The 21,407-nt window shown below is 35.0% G+C and overlaps 1 protein-coding gene across 6 annotated transcripts in view; it reads left to right on the forward strand.

The window, feature by feature from the left end:
• The window catches only part of adamts3 (ADAM metallopeptidase with thrombospondin type 1 motif, 3), a 214,814-nt gene that overhangs the window by 36,753 nt on the left and 156,654 nt on the right, over window positions 1–21,407 (forward strand). For all 6 annotated transcript variants that reach the window (NM_001287096.1, XM_073949700.1, XM_073949701.1 and 3 more), the window contains 1 exon segment: window positions 1,777–1,933. In NM_001287096.1, coding sequence (NP_001274025.1) covers window positions 1,777–1,933 — 157 coding nt within the window.

The following is a 21,407-nucleotide window of genomic DNA, read 5'->3' on the forward strand; positions in this document are numbered from 1 at the left end:
TTGTAGAAAGGGAAAAATGGGAGCCCTTCAAAATATACCCCAAAAAAAAAATTTAAATAACAAATAAGTGTAAATAAATGTAGTTAAATGCACTTTAAAATTACAAATATATGTAAATGTGTTCAAATAATTACTATGACATATGTAAAGGCATTTTGTCAGTATACTGATTATTAATTAATATTACAGTATTTAAACATATATTACGATTATTTATTTGTATATGAAAAGTTTAGATGCAAAAACCTCTAAATGCCATCTGAAACTTCCAAAAAAAATGAACTTTTTTCTCAGCCTCTTTTGTTTATTTTGAAATATTTCACTTTATAACCAAGAAAAGTACTTATTCTTTGCCATAAAAGTTATATTATTGAACATACCAGATATTCTGAACTGCATGTTGCAACCAGTGGAGGTTCTGGGCAAAAACATTTTTTCAGAATACAGTGGCCTAGCCCACCAATAAATTCAGTGTTTAACCCTTTAACTGCCCCACCAAGAAAAAAAAATGTTAACTCCTAATTTTTCTAGTTAACACACTCAATTTGTTTATTTTTTTTAACACATCCCATAATTTCTAAAATATTAGCCTCTGTTAAATGGTTGATATGTCCGTTTATGGTAAAAGTACCGGAATTACATATCCTATGCTGAATATACGAAGTGTAAGACCAATTTAACTAAAACATAATCAAAATAAAACATTTTTGAGAACTAAATTATCTTTATTTTTGAAGCATGCCAAAACATATTTCAGATTTTCCTTTGGGCTAATAGATGTCTAAGAATAGAGGAAAACTAGACCAGTCATCAAATGTCTATTTGACGACTACTCTATTTTTAGGGTATTCTTAGAGGTCTATTACTTTTTCAAAGAGAGCCCAAATTTAGCCTTTTTTGTGTATGTTTTGATGTTTATTAGACACTTATTAGTACTCTTTTAAAGACACACATACAAAAAAAAGTTTGCTGAGAAATCTCCTAAAGAGTGAGACAGGATTTAGCATTTTGTTTTATTTAAGTGGATGCTTTGTTTGATTTCTATTTACTGTTTTTCCTGCTTTAGGCATGCTTACTCATTGCTAAAGAGAAGGAATCTATTGGGAATTTAGTCAAGTGAAACAGGATTAGTTTACTTAGTTATGCAGGAAACCCAAGTTTTGTTTACACTTGTGTGTTAATAAGTTTTGCTCCCCGAAAGCATTTTTTGAATTAAAGATGCATTTAATCTTGGAACAAATTGGAGGCTGAGTAAAAAGTCAAGAGGAGATTAAAGTTCATGATTGTTCATCAAATGTTTAGCACTGCTATTATCAGAGCTTCCAGAAGATATTTGATCATGAAAACATACTGGACTATGATTTATCTGCACAAGTCAAGTTTTTTTTTTATTTCTTTTTTTTAGGCATTGCTAAATCTGTTAGGTGATGCATGTGTTCAGTACCATATGTTGTGAGTCTTTGCGCATGTCAGATGAGAAGATAACGGTAAAGAGGGGGTGTGAGAGCTGAGTGATAAATTGAGCATTGGCCCTCCTGCAAACACCATATGATGTTTTGGCAGGAGCCTTGCATTTACAAAAGTGGTGAGATTTATTGTCACCACAGTTCTTCTGACAGTTATTAATATATCTCATTAGTACTTTAACATCTGCCTCAGTATAGATTTGTTCTCTTGTAAGTTCCTTGATTATACAAACTTCAATTTCCTCTTATTTTTATTGATTTTTTTTTGTTTTGTTTTGCTAACGGTCAGTCTTATTTTGTTTTCCAAAAGGCTGGAATGATCCGTACTGATTCTGATGAGTACTTCATTGAGCCTCTGGAGCAAGGGACACAGGAACACGAGGAGAGAGGAAGAGTACATGTAGTGTATCGAAGGTCTGCGGTATTGCAAACTCCTTCAGACATCTCTTTGGATTACCAGCCAATCGGTATGTACTACTTGATTATTAAAGTCTTATGTTTATCTGTTTATTCTAGCCTTGTCCCATTTCCTGTGCATGCCTTAGGCCTGGCATTTTCCTGCTGCATGTAGATGGTTTTGTAATAACGCTTAATTTGTTTGATGTCAGTTCAGGAATTCAAACATTGTTGCTGTTTATTGATGAGTCTAACAGTTTAATTAAACTCAGTCAACATTATATAATTTATATAATATAAGTTTTTGATGTTCATATATTTGCACCTTATTTATATTTGATTAAGTTAAATATCTCTTTTGGTAAAGCATCCATATGCATTTTTCTAAGTGAGCATTATTTTTGAACCTTTACTTTAGAATTTCTGAAAATAAATAATTGTAACAATTGTATTTTTCCCATACAGTGTCAATGATTGCTTGAATGTCTGGATTTAGGGACTTGCTACTACACTCTCAGAAATATAGGTATGCGAGCTGTCACTGGGGTGGTACAAAAGTATATATTAGTACATAATCATTGGAAGAGGAACACTTTTGTACCTTTTAGATACTAATATGTACATATAATATGGATCTTTTAAAATTTGTACCCTTTGAAAAGGTACCACCTCAGTGACAGTTTGCTTGCCTTTATTTCTGAGAGTGTAGAAAGTAGCAACATTTTTTTAAATCATATAAACATTTAAATTTATATTTATTAATTTTTTAATATACTTGTTGTGTTGTTGAATAGCATTGAAAAAGTGCTTGTTTAGTGCATAAAAAGAGAGAGAAAAAATTAAATGAATAAAGAAAATATTTTGTTTGGACTAAAACAGTTACCTTACTGTATATTTTTTCTCCAGTTGCCACCAGACAGGTGGAGAGTTTGTTTTGTAGACACCCAACTTGACACTGGTAGTGTTCTGTTAACTCTGTTAAAGTAAAATTACTAAAACTAAATATATTAAAATATATACCCTACCTGACAAAAGTCTTTTCGTCGACCCCAGTTGTAAGAGCAACAAATAATAACTTGACTTCTAGTTGATCATTTGGAAAGGTGGCATTAGGTCATTTTTTCCAATGAATTACTATTGAAGTGCATTCCAATCATCACAAATACTGCAGAAGACCTATTGGAACCCACATGGATCAAGTTTGGTGAAGAAAAAATCATGGTTTGGGGTTACATTTACTATAGGGCATGCAAGAGATTTGCAGAGTGGATTGCAGGATGACACTCTTTCTCATACTTCAGCCTCCACATCAAAGTTCCTGAAAGTAAAGAAAGTCAAGGTGCTCCAGGATTGGCCAGCCCAGTCACCAGACATGAACATTATTAAGCATGTCTGCGGTGAGATAAAGGAGGAGGCATTGAAGATGAATCAAAAGAATCTTGATGACCTCTGGGAGTACTGCAAGAACGCTTTCTTTGCCATTCCAGATGACTTTATTATTCAGTTATTCGAGTCATTGCAGAGAGGTATGGATGCAGTCCTCCAAGCTCATTGGAGTAAGACATAATATTAATTCTTTTTTCACTGCACCATGACTTTATATTCTATACTGTACATTATTTATTTATTTGTCCAAGCAAAGTCAGCCCTTACTGTCCTAATTAAATAATTAAAAATCAAGGCATGATCATATTTAATTTAGGTAAAATAAGCATAACCAAAAGGCCTTTATCTTTCATATAAGCCGCTTTTGATGCTAAATGATCAACTAGAAGTCAAGTTATTATTTGTTGTTCCTAAAAATTGGATAGGCGACAAGACTTTGTCTAGTAGTGTAAATGTGTTCTCAAAATAAAACCGTTGATGAAATGAACTAAAACGAAGCAGAAATGTATAGCAAATAAGAATAATAAAAAAAAAAAACTGAAATAAAAGCAAATGTAGTTATGCAAAACTATAATAACCTTGGTATGATATAGTGCTACATGCCAGACAGTCTGAAGTCAGTCACTCTTTGTAGGTGGCCCAGTCCATTACTGATGAACAGCCACTTCGCCAACCAGATCACACAAATCTTTTTACACACTACAATTGAATGGTGTCAATGACTGACAGCACTTTCAATTCTCAGCCAACACTTTTTTTGTTGAAGTAATTTTATAATCACATTGGGACAGTGGGGGGCTCTGGGAAGTCAAGCCCCTTGTGCAGTCACGACCTTTCGAGATTTCCTCTCAATTCAGTCGCCTCTAAAGGGTCAAGTGCTTGTGTGGTTGTAGCGGTTGCTATGACAATGTAGTGGCATTCCATTGTGCCAGGTGGGAAGCATGACGTAGGCGGGGATGATTATGCTCTCGCTCCTGTTGCTTAGATAATTACAGCTTTATACTGATAAGAGGAGGACAACCCTTCTCTTTTTGGTCAGTGAACCATGGATATATCCATTATCGAACCGACTGTGACTTTTCACTTACAACTTGTAAAAAAAAAAAAACAACTATGTGAATTCCGTAAAACACATTAGCCATTTATATAGACAAACTTCTCATGGAACTAAGCTCTTTCAGATTTAAGTTGCTTCCCTGTTGAAAATACAAGAATTTAAACTACTGTTTATCAACTAGTAGGTCGCGATCCAAAAGTTTGTCACCAGACCACTTCTGTTGGTTGCGGTTCAAGTAAAGAGAGCCTAAGTTAATGTTGTTTTCATAGTAATTATTATTATTAAGTTAAAACCTTATAACTTAATAACCACTGCAGTAATGAAAACCAATTTGAGACTACATTTCATATCATAATTGTATACTATATATTTATCTTTATTTGTCATATTAGGTCCAAAACTGTAAACTAAATTGGGTGTTGAAACCATCACACCATTAAGGTGTTATGATTTTTAAGGTAATGATTTTTTTTTATTTTTTTTTTTAACAAAAAGCTAAATAATTGTTGTGCAATAAGATATAGGGTTGTTAACTGACAAGAAAACAAGCCTGGACTATGCTTCTACAGATTTCCTTCACAGCACGAATAGCCAGAAAAGACAAAAGTATAGATTTGTGCCAAACAGCAGCATTACAGACCCATAACAATCTGGTACCTATACTTTTGTATGTTTTCATACTGTTCCAATCATAATGAACCAGTTAAGTGCAATTACAATATGAATTGAAATGTAAAGCCTAAATTGCAGAAGTTCAATTACCAGCAAATGTTGATCTAATAAAATAATATTAATAAAATACGAATCTAAGAAACAGACCCCAATTGTAAAAGACGACTCGCGGTTTACTGCTGACTGAAATGCTGATGGATTCTTCAAGACAGATGTACTAAACATTGCTGAATTGGAACTCTGGCAGGAACCTAGTGGTTTTAAATGACTGAAATAAGGCAAAGGGTGTTGCATATGGATCGCAAGTGCTCACAGTTTACAGTCTGTGAACAATATTTGTAGCTTAAAACAGATGGAAATCTGTCCAGCCTGTGCTGTGTTTCTATAGAGAGCCCAGTGTAGCTTCCAATATGGCCCATGTTTTTTTTCTGCACAGGTCACTTTCAAACTCTTATCAGGTACTAGGTCTCTTGTTTGGTCTAAAAGTGAAAAGAAAGTTACCACCAATGTGGTGCTTTGTCTCATAAATCTGATTGCAGGCATATGTCACTTCGTCTGTAGAGTTCAGGTCAGGGCCTCTGCTCTCCCTCTTCACCAAGAGTAGCGATCCTTCCCAAGGTGAACATGCGTAGAGTGCTAAGAAAAGACCAAAATGTTGATCAGGTTACATTTGCAAGTGTGCAAATGTTCAAACAGTTGCTCACACTATGTAGCATGATGATAACACCAAAATTAAGGTCATTTGTTTGATTCTCTGTCATTCTCTTAGATAAAAGCATCTGGCCATTGCATGACTATGAATGGTTTTGGCAGAAGGTCTGAATTGCATTGCATCCAATTTGTTTTGTTTAGTATCATGTCTCCTGTACAGTAGGTGTGTGGAAATATTAAGTCAATGTTCCTGCAATAACAGACCGGCGTGATTCTGTTTCTACTAAGTGCCTTATTCAAAGCTCTTGGATAGCTGTGAATGTCACACTTTTTTAAAAAAGCATTTAGTTGATCCTCATGATCCTTATACATTTTTTTTTTGTTTTGTTTCAGTTCCAAGCATGACTGTGGTTTGGTTTCACAATTTCTTTGTTTCAGACAGACTGTGAAAGAATTTGATACACATCATCCGGAAATCCTGTAGAATTTAAGCCATGTGATTATGACTTTTAAATGCCTTAAGTGTTTTCCATTTTATGTGCCTAACTTATCAGTGGTGTGATTTCTAAAGCTACACATATAATCTTGCAGGGCAATTGATTTATTTTAAATTTATTCCAGCAGAAATTTAATAAGTGTGGCTGAAACTATTTAATGATATTTAAAATGTATTTTTCCTAAATTATTGTATCTGGTCAGACTACACAAACATAATTCCCATGTCAGACTGTAAGATCTCGGTTGTCATGATATCAAGATGTGTCAAACACAGACAAGCAAGAAAACTCCTCTGGAGTTTGGCATCATCCATCTTTGACAGATTCAGTAATTCACATTCTAAAATAATTTCACACAGCAAACAAAAACAATTAATAGTGTTACATTTTCTTAAAACAAACCTCAATTATAAAATCAGAAAAAAGCTGTTTTGACAATTCCCTGTAGTGGCTAAAAGGTGTGCCAATTGAGTCATCAGATTCAGCTCTTAATTCTTGGTTATTGGCTGTTGATTCTTGGTTTTATGCTCATTGTAGCTGAAGTCAAACTACAGGCAAGGGTCTAAAATCTTCCGACACTGCCAAAACTTTGTCAGAAGGAAGATTTAATTGCAACAAGCATTAATCAACTGTCACTGAACATGTCAAACTATCGATCAAAGACCACAGATTTTAGTCTAGGATTATGTGAATCTTTTAGGATTTCCCAGATTTGTCTCAGTTGACTAAATTGTGGCTTACATTGCACAGTGTGAGCATGGCATTTACATACTCTCAGACTATCCTAATTTATATATATTTCTGGAACAGTCCAGATGTTGTTTATTCTGGGTTTTTGTGTGGCAACACGTTTGAAGCATACAGTATAATGAATTATTAAGTAGCTTCTAAGTAAATCACTTATCCTACTCTCATTCAATGATGATTCTTAATGATTGCACTGTAAAAAATGCATCTTTCCACACAGTTAATTAATGTTGTCCCAACATAAATCGATTATGCTAACATAACTAATTTAAGTAAATTGTTTCAGCTAATTTTAAAGAAGTAGTTTGAACAAGCAGCATATATATATATATATATACCAAGGTGACAGTTGAAAAAGCAAGATATTCTGGTTCCACTACTGCTAAAAAAAACATTATTCCCTCCTGGTTTTCTGAAGTGTGCCAAGGTAAAGAAATTGTAATTTAGCTTCATACGTAGTAAGATAATTAGTTGTTAAAATATAGTTTTAATATGGTAGAAATCAATTAGTTACCAAAACATGAAATGTGCTTGCCTATGTGTTATTTACTCATATACAAGTTGTTTCAACATGAAGCCACAGAGTGTCATTAAGTCATGACATCTTACTCAGCTCAGTTTACCTTATGTCATGGGTCTCAAACTCAGTTCCTAGAGGGCCGCAGCTCTGCACAATTTTGCTCCGACCCTAATCAAACACAGCTGATCCAACTAATCAAGGTGTTCAAGGCTACTAGACACTATTTAGCAAGTGTGAGTTGGAGGTGGTTGGACCTAAAATCTGCAGAGCTTAGCCCTCCAGGAATTGAACTACTTTACATTATATTAGCCTAGTTCAGTTCACTAGTTTACATTAAGTTAGCCTAGTTCAGTTCAGTTCAGTCAGTCTCCCAGTTATTAGTCTAGATCACTTCACTAGTTCACCCAGTTGTAGTGAATCCTCAAAAACAGTTTGTCTCGCCTTTGTATCCTTACTAAAGCTTTTCACTTTCAGATATGCCTGACTCTCAATATAACCAAAGACATGTTATTCTACTTACTTTATTAGTATACTCAATTAAGAAATGCTGTCTTTAGACCACTGAGCTGTTGATAGAACTAGGACAGGGGTGTCCAAACATATTTCTAGAGGGTCCTAGAGGGTCGATGTCCTGCATATTTTAGTTCCAACCCCAATTAAACACACGTGAACCAGCTGATCAAGCTCTTTAAAGGTATGCAAAAAGTTCCAAGGAGGTGTGTTGAAAGAAGTTGGAGCTAAATTATACTGGACACCAGTCCTCCAGGACCGAGTTTGGACACCCCTGTAGTAGGGAAAGTGCAGACATGCTGCTCTCCAGTAATGAGCTTTGTGTGACATGTTTCAGCCTTGCTCCGAGTGATCAGCATTTAACAGCAAAGTAGAGTGATTGGAGGAGACAGCTCCAGATGCTCTCTAATTGCTTTTAAAATGCTTTTGCTGTCATACTCTGATGAACGAGTGCAGAGCCTACAGTGGTTCTTGAAACAACAGTTTCTCAAGTAACTTGAGAACTGCTTCTTTCGGACAAGTTCAACACTGAGAATTGCCAAGCTTTTGCTATTGAGTGTGCATGAACCTGTCTAAAACTAAACAAGTGATGAGACACATTAAGGTTTGTTTACAGCAAAACTACCAGAGGTAGTTGTATACCTAAAACTGCCAGTGCAGGTAAATTTAACTCATGCAATTTGAAAATGGCTAAAAACACATTGTTTCACTGTATTATGCCATTTTGTTAACAAAGAAGTGTCTATGAAATGAAGTGAGGTCATAAAGGGTGCTTTCACACTTGGTTTGAATGCCTGGTCCGTACTCAAGTTCGATAGTCCCCCCTCGGCTGGTTTGTGTTCACGTTGTCTTTTTTGAACCCTGGTATGCTTGCATCATCAAGCTGTTGATAGGTGACGGCTATGAAAGTAAAGCACCAAAATGGGTTTGTATAGCTATTTTTTTGTATGATTCCAAAGGATCCCAAAATTTATCACCCTGTCATTTTCCTTTGTGCGTCTGGTCAGAATGTTCCAGTCTGGTGGAATAGCTTGCCAAAGTCTTGACGTGAACAGCTGAGTTTCTGGCAATTTTTAAGAAACATCTTAAGATGCATCTGTTTCATCAATACTTACTCATTAGATTGTTTAACAATGGCACTTCCTATTCATTTGCATTGGACACTTTGTAGTAAACAATCCATGTTTCTGGTGAAATTGTTTAATTCTGAGCATGCTTCATGCAGGTGAGTGGACAAATCACCAGTAGGAAACACACTCTCTTTACTTTGGGAATGAGTGTGTATGGATGTTTCCCAGTGATGGGTTGCGGCTGGAAGGGCATCCGCTGCGTAAAACATGTGCTGGATAAGTTGGCGATTCATTCCGCTGTGGCGACCCCAGATTATTAAAGGGACCAAGCCGAAAATAATTAATGAATGAATGGTTATTTGAAGTGCTTCTTTTACGCTCATTTAAAAGTGACTTTGTATGAAAGATGTCACAAGGTCATCGAAAAGGACACCATTACTTGAAAACATAAAATAACTGGTAAACCGTTTTTTAACCTGTTCATTCAAATTAAATTAAAAAGATTATCTGTGTGTGCAGCTGAGGTTGTGCTAACGATGAATCTGCTTACAGGTTTTACCTCAAATTTCGGATCCCTGATGTCAAAATTCTAAACAGTCACTACTTTTTACACTATCCAGTGTTCAAAATGTTGCATGTTGCATTCATTTGTTTAGAGAAATCTTGCATTCACAGGATCATTGGTTCACATTATGCTTTTACTGAAGTTTGCCCTGCGCGCTTGCGTTTTTTTTAGTTACTTCTTTGGTTTGGTGCGATAATCTTATCGTTGCTATTATTCAAAAAAGGTAATGATTCGCAGTCAATTGCTTCGTACTGTTTTTATTTATTTCTTTTTCTTACATTTTACAGGTGATTAAAAGACAGACGTTTCGGCACAAAGCCTTCCTCACATTATGCTTTTGTCATACAAATACTACAGGAATTTAACTTTAGATCACACACGCACAAGATACACATCATTTCAAAAAACTATCATTAACAACTAGCAAATATTGTTGTTTAAACTGTAGGATACAGGTTTCATTATGGTTTGTACATACGTGTAGAGGGAACAGTACAGACAGGGTACTCAACTGAAGTTTTTTTCAGTCCATCATAATGTAAGTTTACTGTAAAAAACAAAAACAAAACAAAAAAAACATTGGTAAAGTTAACAAAAGTGTTTCTTACGGCACATTCCCATATCAAAAACTGATATATAGCATGATATATGATTATATATTTATATATAGTTATGCTTTGATTGAGTTTTCTTGCATACAGTAATGTCAAGTACGAAAACATTGTCTGTATAAAGTGGTACATGGAACATTAAAAACCATATAAATGGAATAAGGATGAAATCCAGAGATAATGTAGTCCAGTTGGGTCATCTTCTGTGGTATCTGATGTCATCATCTAGTGCACATCAGTTTCCATGCATCAGTAATGCAACAGTTATTCATTATTTTGTGCGCTTGTATCAGCTGATAGTTACATCATGTTAGTTAAATGAATACTCAGGTTATTTCAAATGTAATGTGTGAGCTGCGTTTTGTATGGGATCAATTTGATGTTTAGTTGTATTATATTGAAAAGGTGATTTTAGTTCAATGAACAAAGTATCTTTGACTAATGTGTATTGTACACAAAAAAAAAAATATATTTTTTTTTTTACTTGTTCAAACTACTTAATTAAAATGAGTTGAATCAACACAATTCTTCAGATTTCATTGGGACAACTCAATGTTTTATGTCCAATCCACATAATTTTTTTAAAAAGTGTTAAGTTAACTTAATTGATTTGTGTTGGAACAACATGAATGAATTGTGTGGAACCCTGCATTTTTTACAGTGTATCCAAGCAGAAAAGAGTTAAGTATTTTGCGAAAATGTGCAATTTTGACATTGGTTATGAATTTTGTGTCTAGAGTTTTGAAAATTGCCACCAGGGGTCTGTTCTTGATAGCTCGCTTAAATGATCTACGATGATTTGGCAGATCCTAGATCTTTTATTCTTGATAACTGATCTCTGGCTAACTTGGTTGTTCCAACAAGTTTGTGAATCAGATTAAAATGTCTGGATGAACTGATCTGAGATCGCTGCGTGTGTTTTGATGGACTGAACTATCGATCCTCGAAATCATGATCAGCAATGCAACGATTGGCTGACGGCACAGCAGCGTAATGACATCATCTGATTAATATTCAATTATCCATGTGAGCTAAATTCCATAAAATTAGTAGTAAAAGGTTTGTTAAATATGATACACAATAACTTACACCTTGTTGTGGGCTGCATGCTTGGCCCTTTCATTTGTCAAGAGCAATTTATTTAGTTTTAGAGTTAGAGCGTATTTTTCTTATTATAGTAGTATTATTTTAGCCGGAATTTTAATCTGTGTAAAGAATACCTGGATGTTTAAAAAAGCATTTTGATATTGATAAAGGCGTCTGCAACTATTATGAAGCATCAAACCACTGTCATATTAACTGTCAAAACATGTTTATGACTGCAAAAATGTATTATTACTTTTTATTAAAGTCACATATTGTGCATGTCTATTATCGTTCACAAATCTAAAGCGATCTAAAAAGTTCATATCAATAAGTTTTCTCTTTGCATCACCAGGTGGCAGTCTTTGTACTTTCATTTCGTTGGTGCAGATTGCATAAGTTTTATTAATATATATATATATATATATATATATATATATATATATATATATATATATATATATATATATATATATATATATATATATATATATTTATTTTATTAATAACTATAACTTTTTCTTACAGTAGTAGTTATAAATATTTTAACTATATATAATAACTATATATATATGTTAAAATATTTATAACTACTACTGTAAGAAAATATCAGAATTCGGTACATACTTTCTGTATTATCTTTGCTTGAACTGACCCGATCTAATCCTGTTTATATGAATTGAACCTGCTCCCAACCAGGTTTGAGCTACCAGAACTGTTGCTATGCCAACAACTCTCGGATCAGTTTTGAAAAACGAAACGATCCTGGATCGTGTCAAATCTTCATTAACCAAGTCCAGCTGAGTAATCCACGTACGAAGAACGGACCTCAGGCTTCTGAAATTTGTGGCAAAACATTTGTAAATAACTGTATATGGAAGCAATGTATTAAGATACAGGTGAAATAAACTGACTGGAACTACAGTACATGAAACTTTTATTGCACAAATTTCAGCCAATCATAATTGCATATTCAGAAAGACCATGGAAAATAAAGAAAATGAGTTTAGTCCTTAATGAGATTAGCAACGGGCCATCCCTCCCTTCAGTGTGTATAATCCAAGCCATGCTGTTTTATTCAGGCAAACTCTTTCTGTGATCTTGAGCTCTTCTTAAAGCAAGCCTGATTGCCCAGTAAATCAGCCAAATGAATTTTTTTTTTCTTTCTTTTTTTAATTCAAGTCATACTATACAAACACAGTTTCGGTTGTGAATAGTGGCAAGTGTTCCCCATGGGCATGCAATAGAAAGTGCCCCTTAATGATTTTGGCTTTCATGCAGATAAAATACCAGCACGTCGGAGCCCATATTAAAAGCAAGTGGAACAACTCCATTATCTGCTTAACACCGTTACCGCACAGCTTTATCAACATGTCAGTGTGCAGGAGCTGTAATAGATGACAGCAAGGCTCCTAAATGACAAAGCAACTTGATGTGCAACTGTGAAATTAAAACTGACTTCCCAAAGAGTTTACAATAACAAATCAGAAATTGTCACCTAAACCTAAATTCGGTCTCCCTCAAAGTTAATGAGTCATCAATCTGAAAGGTCATGAGGTCTGTGGGAACAGATAGCATCAGGACATTGATGAACCCATTTAGCGTAAATTGCAAACCAGGCTCCTGGACACCTACTTTGTCTTGGTTGCAGTGCATGTCCCGTTTACTCCTTAGGTGATTTGTCACTGACTGCAAAGATTAGCTCCAGCCCCTGGAGAGATGAGTTTAACCAAAGGGAATAGCAATTACGATGGTTAACAGCCGAGGTTTACCATGCTTGGTACGGCGTCTATTGCTGCAGTTGCTATGCTTTCAAATTAAACATGCTCGATCAAAAAACGAAGGAGGAAAGAAAGACACTGCGCAAGCTCTGAAAATCCCTGACGGATTAGGTCTGGAAGATATTGAGTTATAACTTTTCTTTTTTCAATGTTGTTTATGTTTGAAACTGAGCCTACTGAGCTTGATGAAATTGCGGGAGCCTTCAATACGAGCAGCAGGGGGAAATGAAAGCAGCAACCTAAATACTGTACTTAATCCCTCCACAAGGCACAAGTGTATGATGTCAGAAAATGTCAAAGCGGAATATAAAACATGAGACCGACACACTCAGATAAAGCGAGCTGTCATCTGAGGGCGACTTGAGGGCTGAAGACTGAGACATTTTGTCAACCTTAATCCGCTTATCAGTGGTAATGAAACAATTTCTTTAGCAGTTTAAACTCTTCAGGTTTGCATATCATTAATTTAATTATCCTATCCTCATTACTGTGCTATTTTAGAGGAGGGGTTCAATTCTGGTCATTCTGCATTTCTCTCTTGTTAAACATGCCTTATAACCAGCTCCTTAGAAGAGAAGGAATTGTGTTCAGATTGACATGTCCCCTTCATAGCTGTCACTAATCTCTACTCCCTGGCCCCTGCACACTAGAAACTGCCTGAACTTGGAAGTTCACTTCATTTAAAATAAATATCCGCACTACATTCTTTGCAGCATCTTCAGACAAAACCTGGAAAAAAAAGTGTGATGGGTTATTTTACTGTAACCAGGAGATTTTGAACACTTCTTTCTAACTGAAATCATGGCAGAATTTCCTGTGTTGTCCACTTTGCCTCTGAAGAAGTAAGAGAAACATATAACATGTAAAATGGAGGACCAGGATTGAGAACCACTGGATGCGTTTGGCCAACTTTAGTAAGCTGTTTGGACAGAGCTGTGTGTAGGCGTAGTGTGTGATATTGGAGTGATATAAACTTCACATTTTTAAAATTTACTGATGTTAAAATAGGATCCAAATCCTAGTGATTTTAAGGCCCACCACAACATGACGTAGAAGTGCTGTTTTCCCCGCCCACTGAATGGACTGACAGGTGCTAATGTCTCCTTAATAACATTTAAACTAGGGTTGGGCATCTAAGCTATAATGCCGATCCGATACGCATCTCGATACAAAGAATACGATCCGATATATTAGCGATACATTTGTGACATATTGCGATGCAACACGATACGATTCACACCCATATCACGATACGATGCGATATTTCAGCACTAACTAATTAGATCAAGTTTATGAGATGATGTGAAAGAGGATGCTGTGCCATTGAATGAGTTTGATTATTTATAAACCAAGCAAAACCAAGACTTTTTTTTACAAACTGGCTTTTCTCTCAGAGCCAGAGTGTCAGTTTACAGTAGAGGGCCATTTTAGAACATATAGCACATATTATTTAAGTATTTTCAAGATAAACAGAATGTATAAGTGCAATATATATTAAAAAAATATATATATATTTGCACTCTTTCAACATAAATAAAATTAGCATTGCACAACAAGAATTGTGATTTAACTTTTCAACTATGAAAACAAGTTTTACAAAGATATATTTTGCCACTGATTATTCACAACTTAAGGTTGTGAACTAGCAGTGTTATGCTGCTTTGAAACATCACTGTCACTGTAAACAACAGGCTAATAAAAATATAACAAACCAGCAATCTTCTTGCTGTGAGGTGGTCAAACTACCCACTGTGCCACTGTGACACCCAATTATTTTTATCATTATTATTATTAATATTATTATTATTATAATTAAATAAAAATTAACAGGAGGAGGTGTTTAAAACCTTCGTTCTCCGTGACACTAGGTTGAATATCTTTGCAGATGAACAATGCAATAGCATTCGTTATTGGCGTAGAGCGAGCAGAACTGTTGCGCATGGAAAAAAAAAAAAACTTGCAATGCTTTTCTCACCACTTTTGGAGCTGGTTGAAGCAGTGCGAAAGCCGGGGATGCAGAAACACTGGAAGATGCTTTCACAACAACACCGTGGCGCCGCTTCAAGTGAGATATCAGATTAGTCGTACTGCCCGCGTATTTTACAGATGCGCGGCACATTTTGCAAATTGCATCTGTCCTGTCATGTCGTCCATCCTTAAATCCATAATGTTGCTTGCCATACTTTAGATTTAAAACTCAGTGAGGAATAAAATGTTTGTTTTGCTTCTCGCGCTTTCTGAGGGCGCACCACTAGCTTCATCAGCACACCTGATACACTGAGTTGTAGTGTGTGCACATCCGCAAATCCGTTGCTAATGCATACTTTATGTAGGTCGATTAAATTATGCGCCAAAAACAGGTTGACAACACTTGTTAATAAATAAAAAATACATTCTATATTAAAAATATAAGCTGTATCTCGGAAAAATCGATGCATCTCGCAAAAACCGATGCATCTCGATTTGCTTCCAAAATTTCATTCATCCTCTGCTGCTGAACCGATGCACTCGCATCGTGAACGCGCATAACCGCGTATCGATACATATCGGTTAATCTTCCCATCCCTAATTTAAACACATCTACAGAATATATTTTACAAAGAAACTTGAATTAAAAACATATGTTACAAGTCTCTGTGATCAGTCTCTGTGATCAGCAATTTATTTTATAAGTTTAAAGGTTTTTCAAACAGACCACTGACTGCTGTTTATCTGACGTAACGCATGATGCCTCATTTACACTATAGTGACTTAGAAGCTGCCTGTCTCTCTGGGTGGTGACCTGCTGTTAACGTTGGTCTGTGTAGGTTTACAGCATGTAGAATACAACTGGCCTCTTATCGAGCTGTGAGAAGATCATGTGAGCTCTACTGGTGCTCCTATCCGCTTGTTAAGTGTGACGTCATGCAAAGCGGCTTCCGGGTCCAAGCGCTCTATTCAACTGAATGGGGAGACTCGTGAAATGGTAATAATAAACGTGTACAAAGTGATTTAATACATTCAAAAATCACGATCGCAATATATATGTACATGCCTAATATCCAACGGCCAGAAAGTGATAAATTTTTTTATAAATTGTTAAAATTTTGGTATTTGTGATGCAGCAAGCCCATAGATTGTTGTGTGCACTATGACTTTATATAAAATTAACTTTAATGTGTGATATGAATGAAAAGTGATCATAAAAAATAATCACCAACACGTCATCACTTATCAAGCGGATTGGCTGTTGCTCAAGAAAGGTGCTCTTCATTTGCAGAAGTCACTCACTCTCTATTAAAATGAATGGTCGCTTGTCGAGTCACTTGTAATGTGAATGAGGCTTGAGAAGCAGACATTCACGTCGGAGCGGTGGGCAGGGATAAACAGTTTTTTAGTACTCAGACTCTAAAATAATTAGATGCCACATTATATGATAAATAATCTCATGGGTATTTTGAGCTAAAACTTTACACATTCTGGAGACACCAAAGACTTACCTTACATCTTGTAAAAGGGGCAAAATAGGAGCCTTTTAAATGAAATATTAACCAAAAAATTTTTTATTTATATATATATATATATATATATATATATATATATATATATATATATATATATATATATATATATATATATATATATATATTTACTATTATAAATATTTTTACAACTGTTTTGTCCATACAGCATATTAGCTATATTGCAACTATATTATGTTGTTTTAAATAATTTTATTTAAGTTTAATTTAACTTAACTTTTATTGTATGATTGACAATTGAATGACATTTGTAACAACAAAAATTGCATTAAAGAAAATAATGTTTGACCTTTTTAAATACTATATAAATTGTTTCTCACTGTACTTAAAATAGAGCAGATACAAGAGCAATCCTTTTTTCATTGTTCTCTACCAGTTTTTTTTTTTTTTTTTTTTTTTCAAGGGAATCACTATTCTTTTCATTCCTTTATATTCCTCATATTCTCAGGAATTTTTACAGGCTGGAAAGGGGAACAAGGTTATTATTTGAAGGTACCATTATGGATAGCAGTTTAGATTCACTATAGGTTCTTTAAGCGTAAAGACCATCTGTTGTCTCCAACAATTTATAGGCCTTGAATTAATTTAGTGAAAGCTCCAGAAGCATGGACAGTTGGCTTTTCTGACACATTAGGGATCAGCTATGTGGTTAAGCGGTGAACAAGCGGCTAAATTGTGAGTAATGGCATCCCTGAAAGAGTCATTCCAAAGTCCCCTCCTCTCCCATTGTGCTGTCAAAGACTTTAACATAAATATTTTTCCCACATAAGGAATGAAAGGCTTTAAAGTGCCTTTTCATTGGACTAAATAGAACGCTAGTCTCTTTCCCAGCACACATGATCACAGTGAAATCCACCACTGACACATAAGCACGTCACATTTGCGCCAGCATTTGTGAGTAGGAAGTTCTTAGAGTGGTAATTGGTATAAACAAAGTGATAGGAGATGATTTTTTTCCGTTTGCCTAAAGGCGTCTGGCATCATCTTAGAAAACACTTTGTAGTTTAGCCGATTAACAGCTTGTAGAAGACTGTTGCCAGAGATTTCATCACGATGCTATTGGAAATTTCTTGATCAGGGATTTTAACAAAGTAGATGATAAAAGAAGCATTTAGTTTTTTTTTTTACTCAAATTATGTTCACAAGATAGGAAACATTTTGTAGTCTTTAAAAGCAAGCAACGGTGCTTTGATGTTCTTGTTCGTCTAAAAAAACTAAATATTAAATCCTACCCAATATATCTGAATGTTTTTGTTATAAATTAGCCAAAACTTAAAGCACCGCAAAACCTTTGCATGAACAGAATTTCAATGGAGGGGCAGAATTTATTCATTTATTTTTTTTTACAAAGATAAACTTTTTCCAACTTTTGGGGGGTTTGGAACAACATCAGGTCAGTTCATTGCCAAATTAATGTCCTGGGCAACATTTTACTCCTTGCCTCATTAGATCTTAATATTCACAGCCAGCTCTCATAAGTATAGTGGACGGTGTCTTCAGCTGTCGCATAAGCAGGGTTCGATTTCCTGATGGTGAGGCTCCTTTCTTGGTAGTTGGACTTGTAATTGAAGGTTGCAGGTTTGAGTCCCAGCAACAGCAGGGATTGTAGGTGTTGGAAGTAAATACCCCCCACCCCACAGAGCAAGGCACTGACTTGGCACCCAACTGTTCCCCGGGTGCTGCAGCAATGGCTGGCCACTGTCCCGGGTGTGTGTTCACGGTAGCTGCACGATTCTGGCTAATATGAGAATCACAATTTTTTTTTGCTTAAGAATAAAGATCCTGATTTTCTCACAATTTTGTAGATGTAAAATAAATGTAACTATGACTAGGCTATTATTATTGTTATTCTCAAACATATGGTAACCAACAATATTATTAGGCCTATATGTGTAGGTCTAAGGTTGGTTAAAATGCTAATTTTTGTATAGACTTGCAATGGTGGACTTGAAAAGACTTTACATATGTCCTGGTCCTTAATGCACAGTAAATTGATTTAATCCGAATACAACTATTCATAATTCTAAAGCCAAATTATTATGTTTGAGAGATGCTTGTCATTTTTCACTGACATTATTAGACCATTTTTTTCACTGGTAAAATCAGACATTTGTCATTATCAGTTTCCTTCATGCATTATAATTAACATTATAGACCTAGTAGTAGTTATACTGACTAGGGGTGTGAACCTACACTGGTCTCACGGTTCGATTTGGTTACGATTATCATGCCATCGATTCAGTTTAATTCGATATCTTGGTGCATTACGGTGCATTGCCAATGCTTTCCATACATTTTTTTTTTTCACCACAACACAAGAAAAAAAATGTTATAAAATATACTTTTTACTTTAAAATATACTTTTTACTTATACTTTAAATATATTTCTATACAATTTTGTCCTTTACTACAAGCAGTAAGATGTACGAATTGTACCTTTAATTTTACCTGCTCATAGAAAACAGTCTTTTTAACTGTTTTAGACAAAACTCCAGTACATACACAGAACAACATGAGCATTTATAGCAAATAAATTAATGTAAATGTTATCCTGCTTTTTGAGTGCTGTCAAGGGTGGTCTTTTTTAATGTAACCTAGTAATACATTTTAATATGTTTTACTCATAAACATTTTTAAAACTTAAAACCAAACAAAATGGTGTGTTTTTTTGTAAAATTATAAATAAAAAGGTAGAACATTTCTGTCACTATTTCTCATTGAAGATCAATCTGAAAATAATCCCAAAATAAACTGTATGCACCATGAAATGAAACATGTTACACTAAACGATGTTACTTAACTGAAACGCAAATATTCTCAGTTTATTTAAAAGGTTAAAAAGCAAGGATATGGATGAATCCTCATCACCTGTGATTTATTTAGTATGAATATCATTTAAAATATATATATATATATTATGTATATTTCGACTTAGGTTCTGTGACTTTTCTTTAAAACATACTAACTACTTATAATCTTTATTATTTTTAACTCAAGCATATACATCCATCTTTGATGCATATCATTGTAGTCCAGTTTGTGCTGAATGAAAGAAAATTACATGACAGCCAAGGGTATAAGTAGAAGCAAATGTAAAAGCATATCCAAAGGCCCCGAGGGCCCCAAAATCCTCTTAGACCCCAGAGGGTTGAAGTTAAACTATAAAGCAACAAAGACAGCCATGCTAAAAGCAAAAAAGTATTTAACACCAAAAATCACTGAAGATGGCAGGCCTCTGGTGTCACTTACTGCTCTTCTATGATGTGTTAAGATGCAAAATGTCACAGCCAAGAAATCCCAGAGAGACAAGTAGTGAGACAAGCCCTGCCAGCTACAGCACTTCATTTGCATAATAGAAATATGGCACACATAATAATTAGTCTAATACGTAAGTCTTTAACAACTGTAAATTCAACAAGCCTTTGGGGAAGTAACTACAAAGTAAAGATGTATTCAAGGCGATTTAAAAGGAGTTATGAGGCTGATCTTGCCTGGGGTATTTTTAAAAGGACATGAATTTGTTGGAGCAGAAAAAGGGAAATGTATACCTGCTCATACTGAGGATAAATGAACTTAGTTTTTGGTTTCTTTAACTCTTCTTTCTGGTACGTACCATGACCAATTCTGATTCCTGAGTCAAAGAATGAATTATGTGCTTCCATTAGACGTTCTTGGCTAAAGCCTCTTTTTCTAATGAAATATTAATGTGTAATTCAACCCTGTAAGATAAGTAATGGGTTCCTCATCTGAGAAGGTACTTGGATATTTTAAACTAAAAGCCAGAAATTAATTTTGATAAATGGCTACTAAAGTGTTTGCCATTGCTCTCATTAAATTATATGTAAATCTTATAAAGTTCTAATTGAAACCAACCAACAGAGTTTCTTCTATCGATATCGACATTTTTGTTTGAGAGGTACCTGCAGCCCTCCAATTGTCCAGACTCTTTCCTTTCCTTCCAAACTCTATCTGGTCAAAATTTCATTCTATGAGTGGCACATACGCACAGCTATCCTCCTAATTGAATTTTTCTGTCACACACTGTTCTTTCCATATTTCCTTTGAATATAAATCATAATAGTTGATGCATTTTTTCCACGAGCCATTGTTATAATTCTCCAGTCTTGGCCCTGACGCGTGTTAAGCTGAAGACAATCTTGAAAGCATTTTCAGATCATTTGAACGTGTCAAATGGAGTTGGGAAGTTGCTCTGTGAGCCTCAGATCTATTGAATCACGCCTTTTCTGTGCCATCTGGCAGGAAAAGAAGACTGGTTTTATTACCATTGCACAATGGCCCACTTCTGTCCTGTGTGTGCAAGGTTTTCTGGAATTAGACGCTGGCAAATAGATAGAATTCTTAGAATTGTAGGCCTGCGGAATGATGTCATAACCGCTACACAATTTATTCCAGAAGTAATTTATTAACTGAAATAAAAACAAAAAGGGAAATCTTCAAGTGCTGGCAGAGAGCGTGCCCAGCGATTGGGGTTTTTGTTCAAGAATGTATTCCTGTAGAGAAACTAATGCGGATATGTTATGCAATTGTTTTTAAGCCACTGCTTTATATAGCTCATGGCCTTTATGAATTTTAAAAGAGAAAAAAAAAAACACCTGCAAGAGAGGAGGACTATGCATTTGGGTGGTTATCAGCTGATTTCATTTATTAAAAGGTATTTGCAAATGTAAGTGGACTTTTAAATGTTTATTTTAGAGTTAATGCCTTTTATATGGACTAATGCATACCATGTGTCGTTCCTAATGACATTTTCTTATTTTTAATGTTTTCCACTTGCTTTCTAGGAGGAATTAAAACATTTGAAATGCACCTGGCTTAACTTATTTAAGGCTTAATTTTAGGTCCTAGCTGGATTT

Source organism: Danio rerio, chromosome 5, assembly GCF_049306965.1.
Source record: "Danio rerio strain Tuebingen ecotype United States chromosome 5, GRCz12tu, whole genome shotgun sequence".
Classification (NCBI taxonomy): Eukaryota; Metazoa; Chordata; class Actinopteri; order Cypriniformes; family Danionidae; genus Danio; species Danio rerio.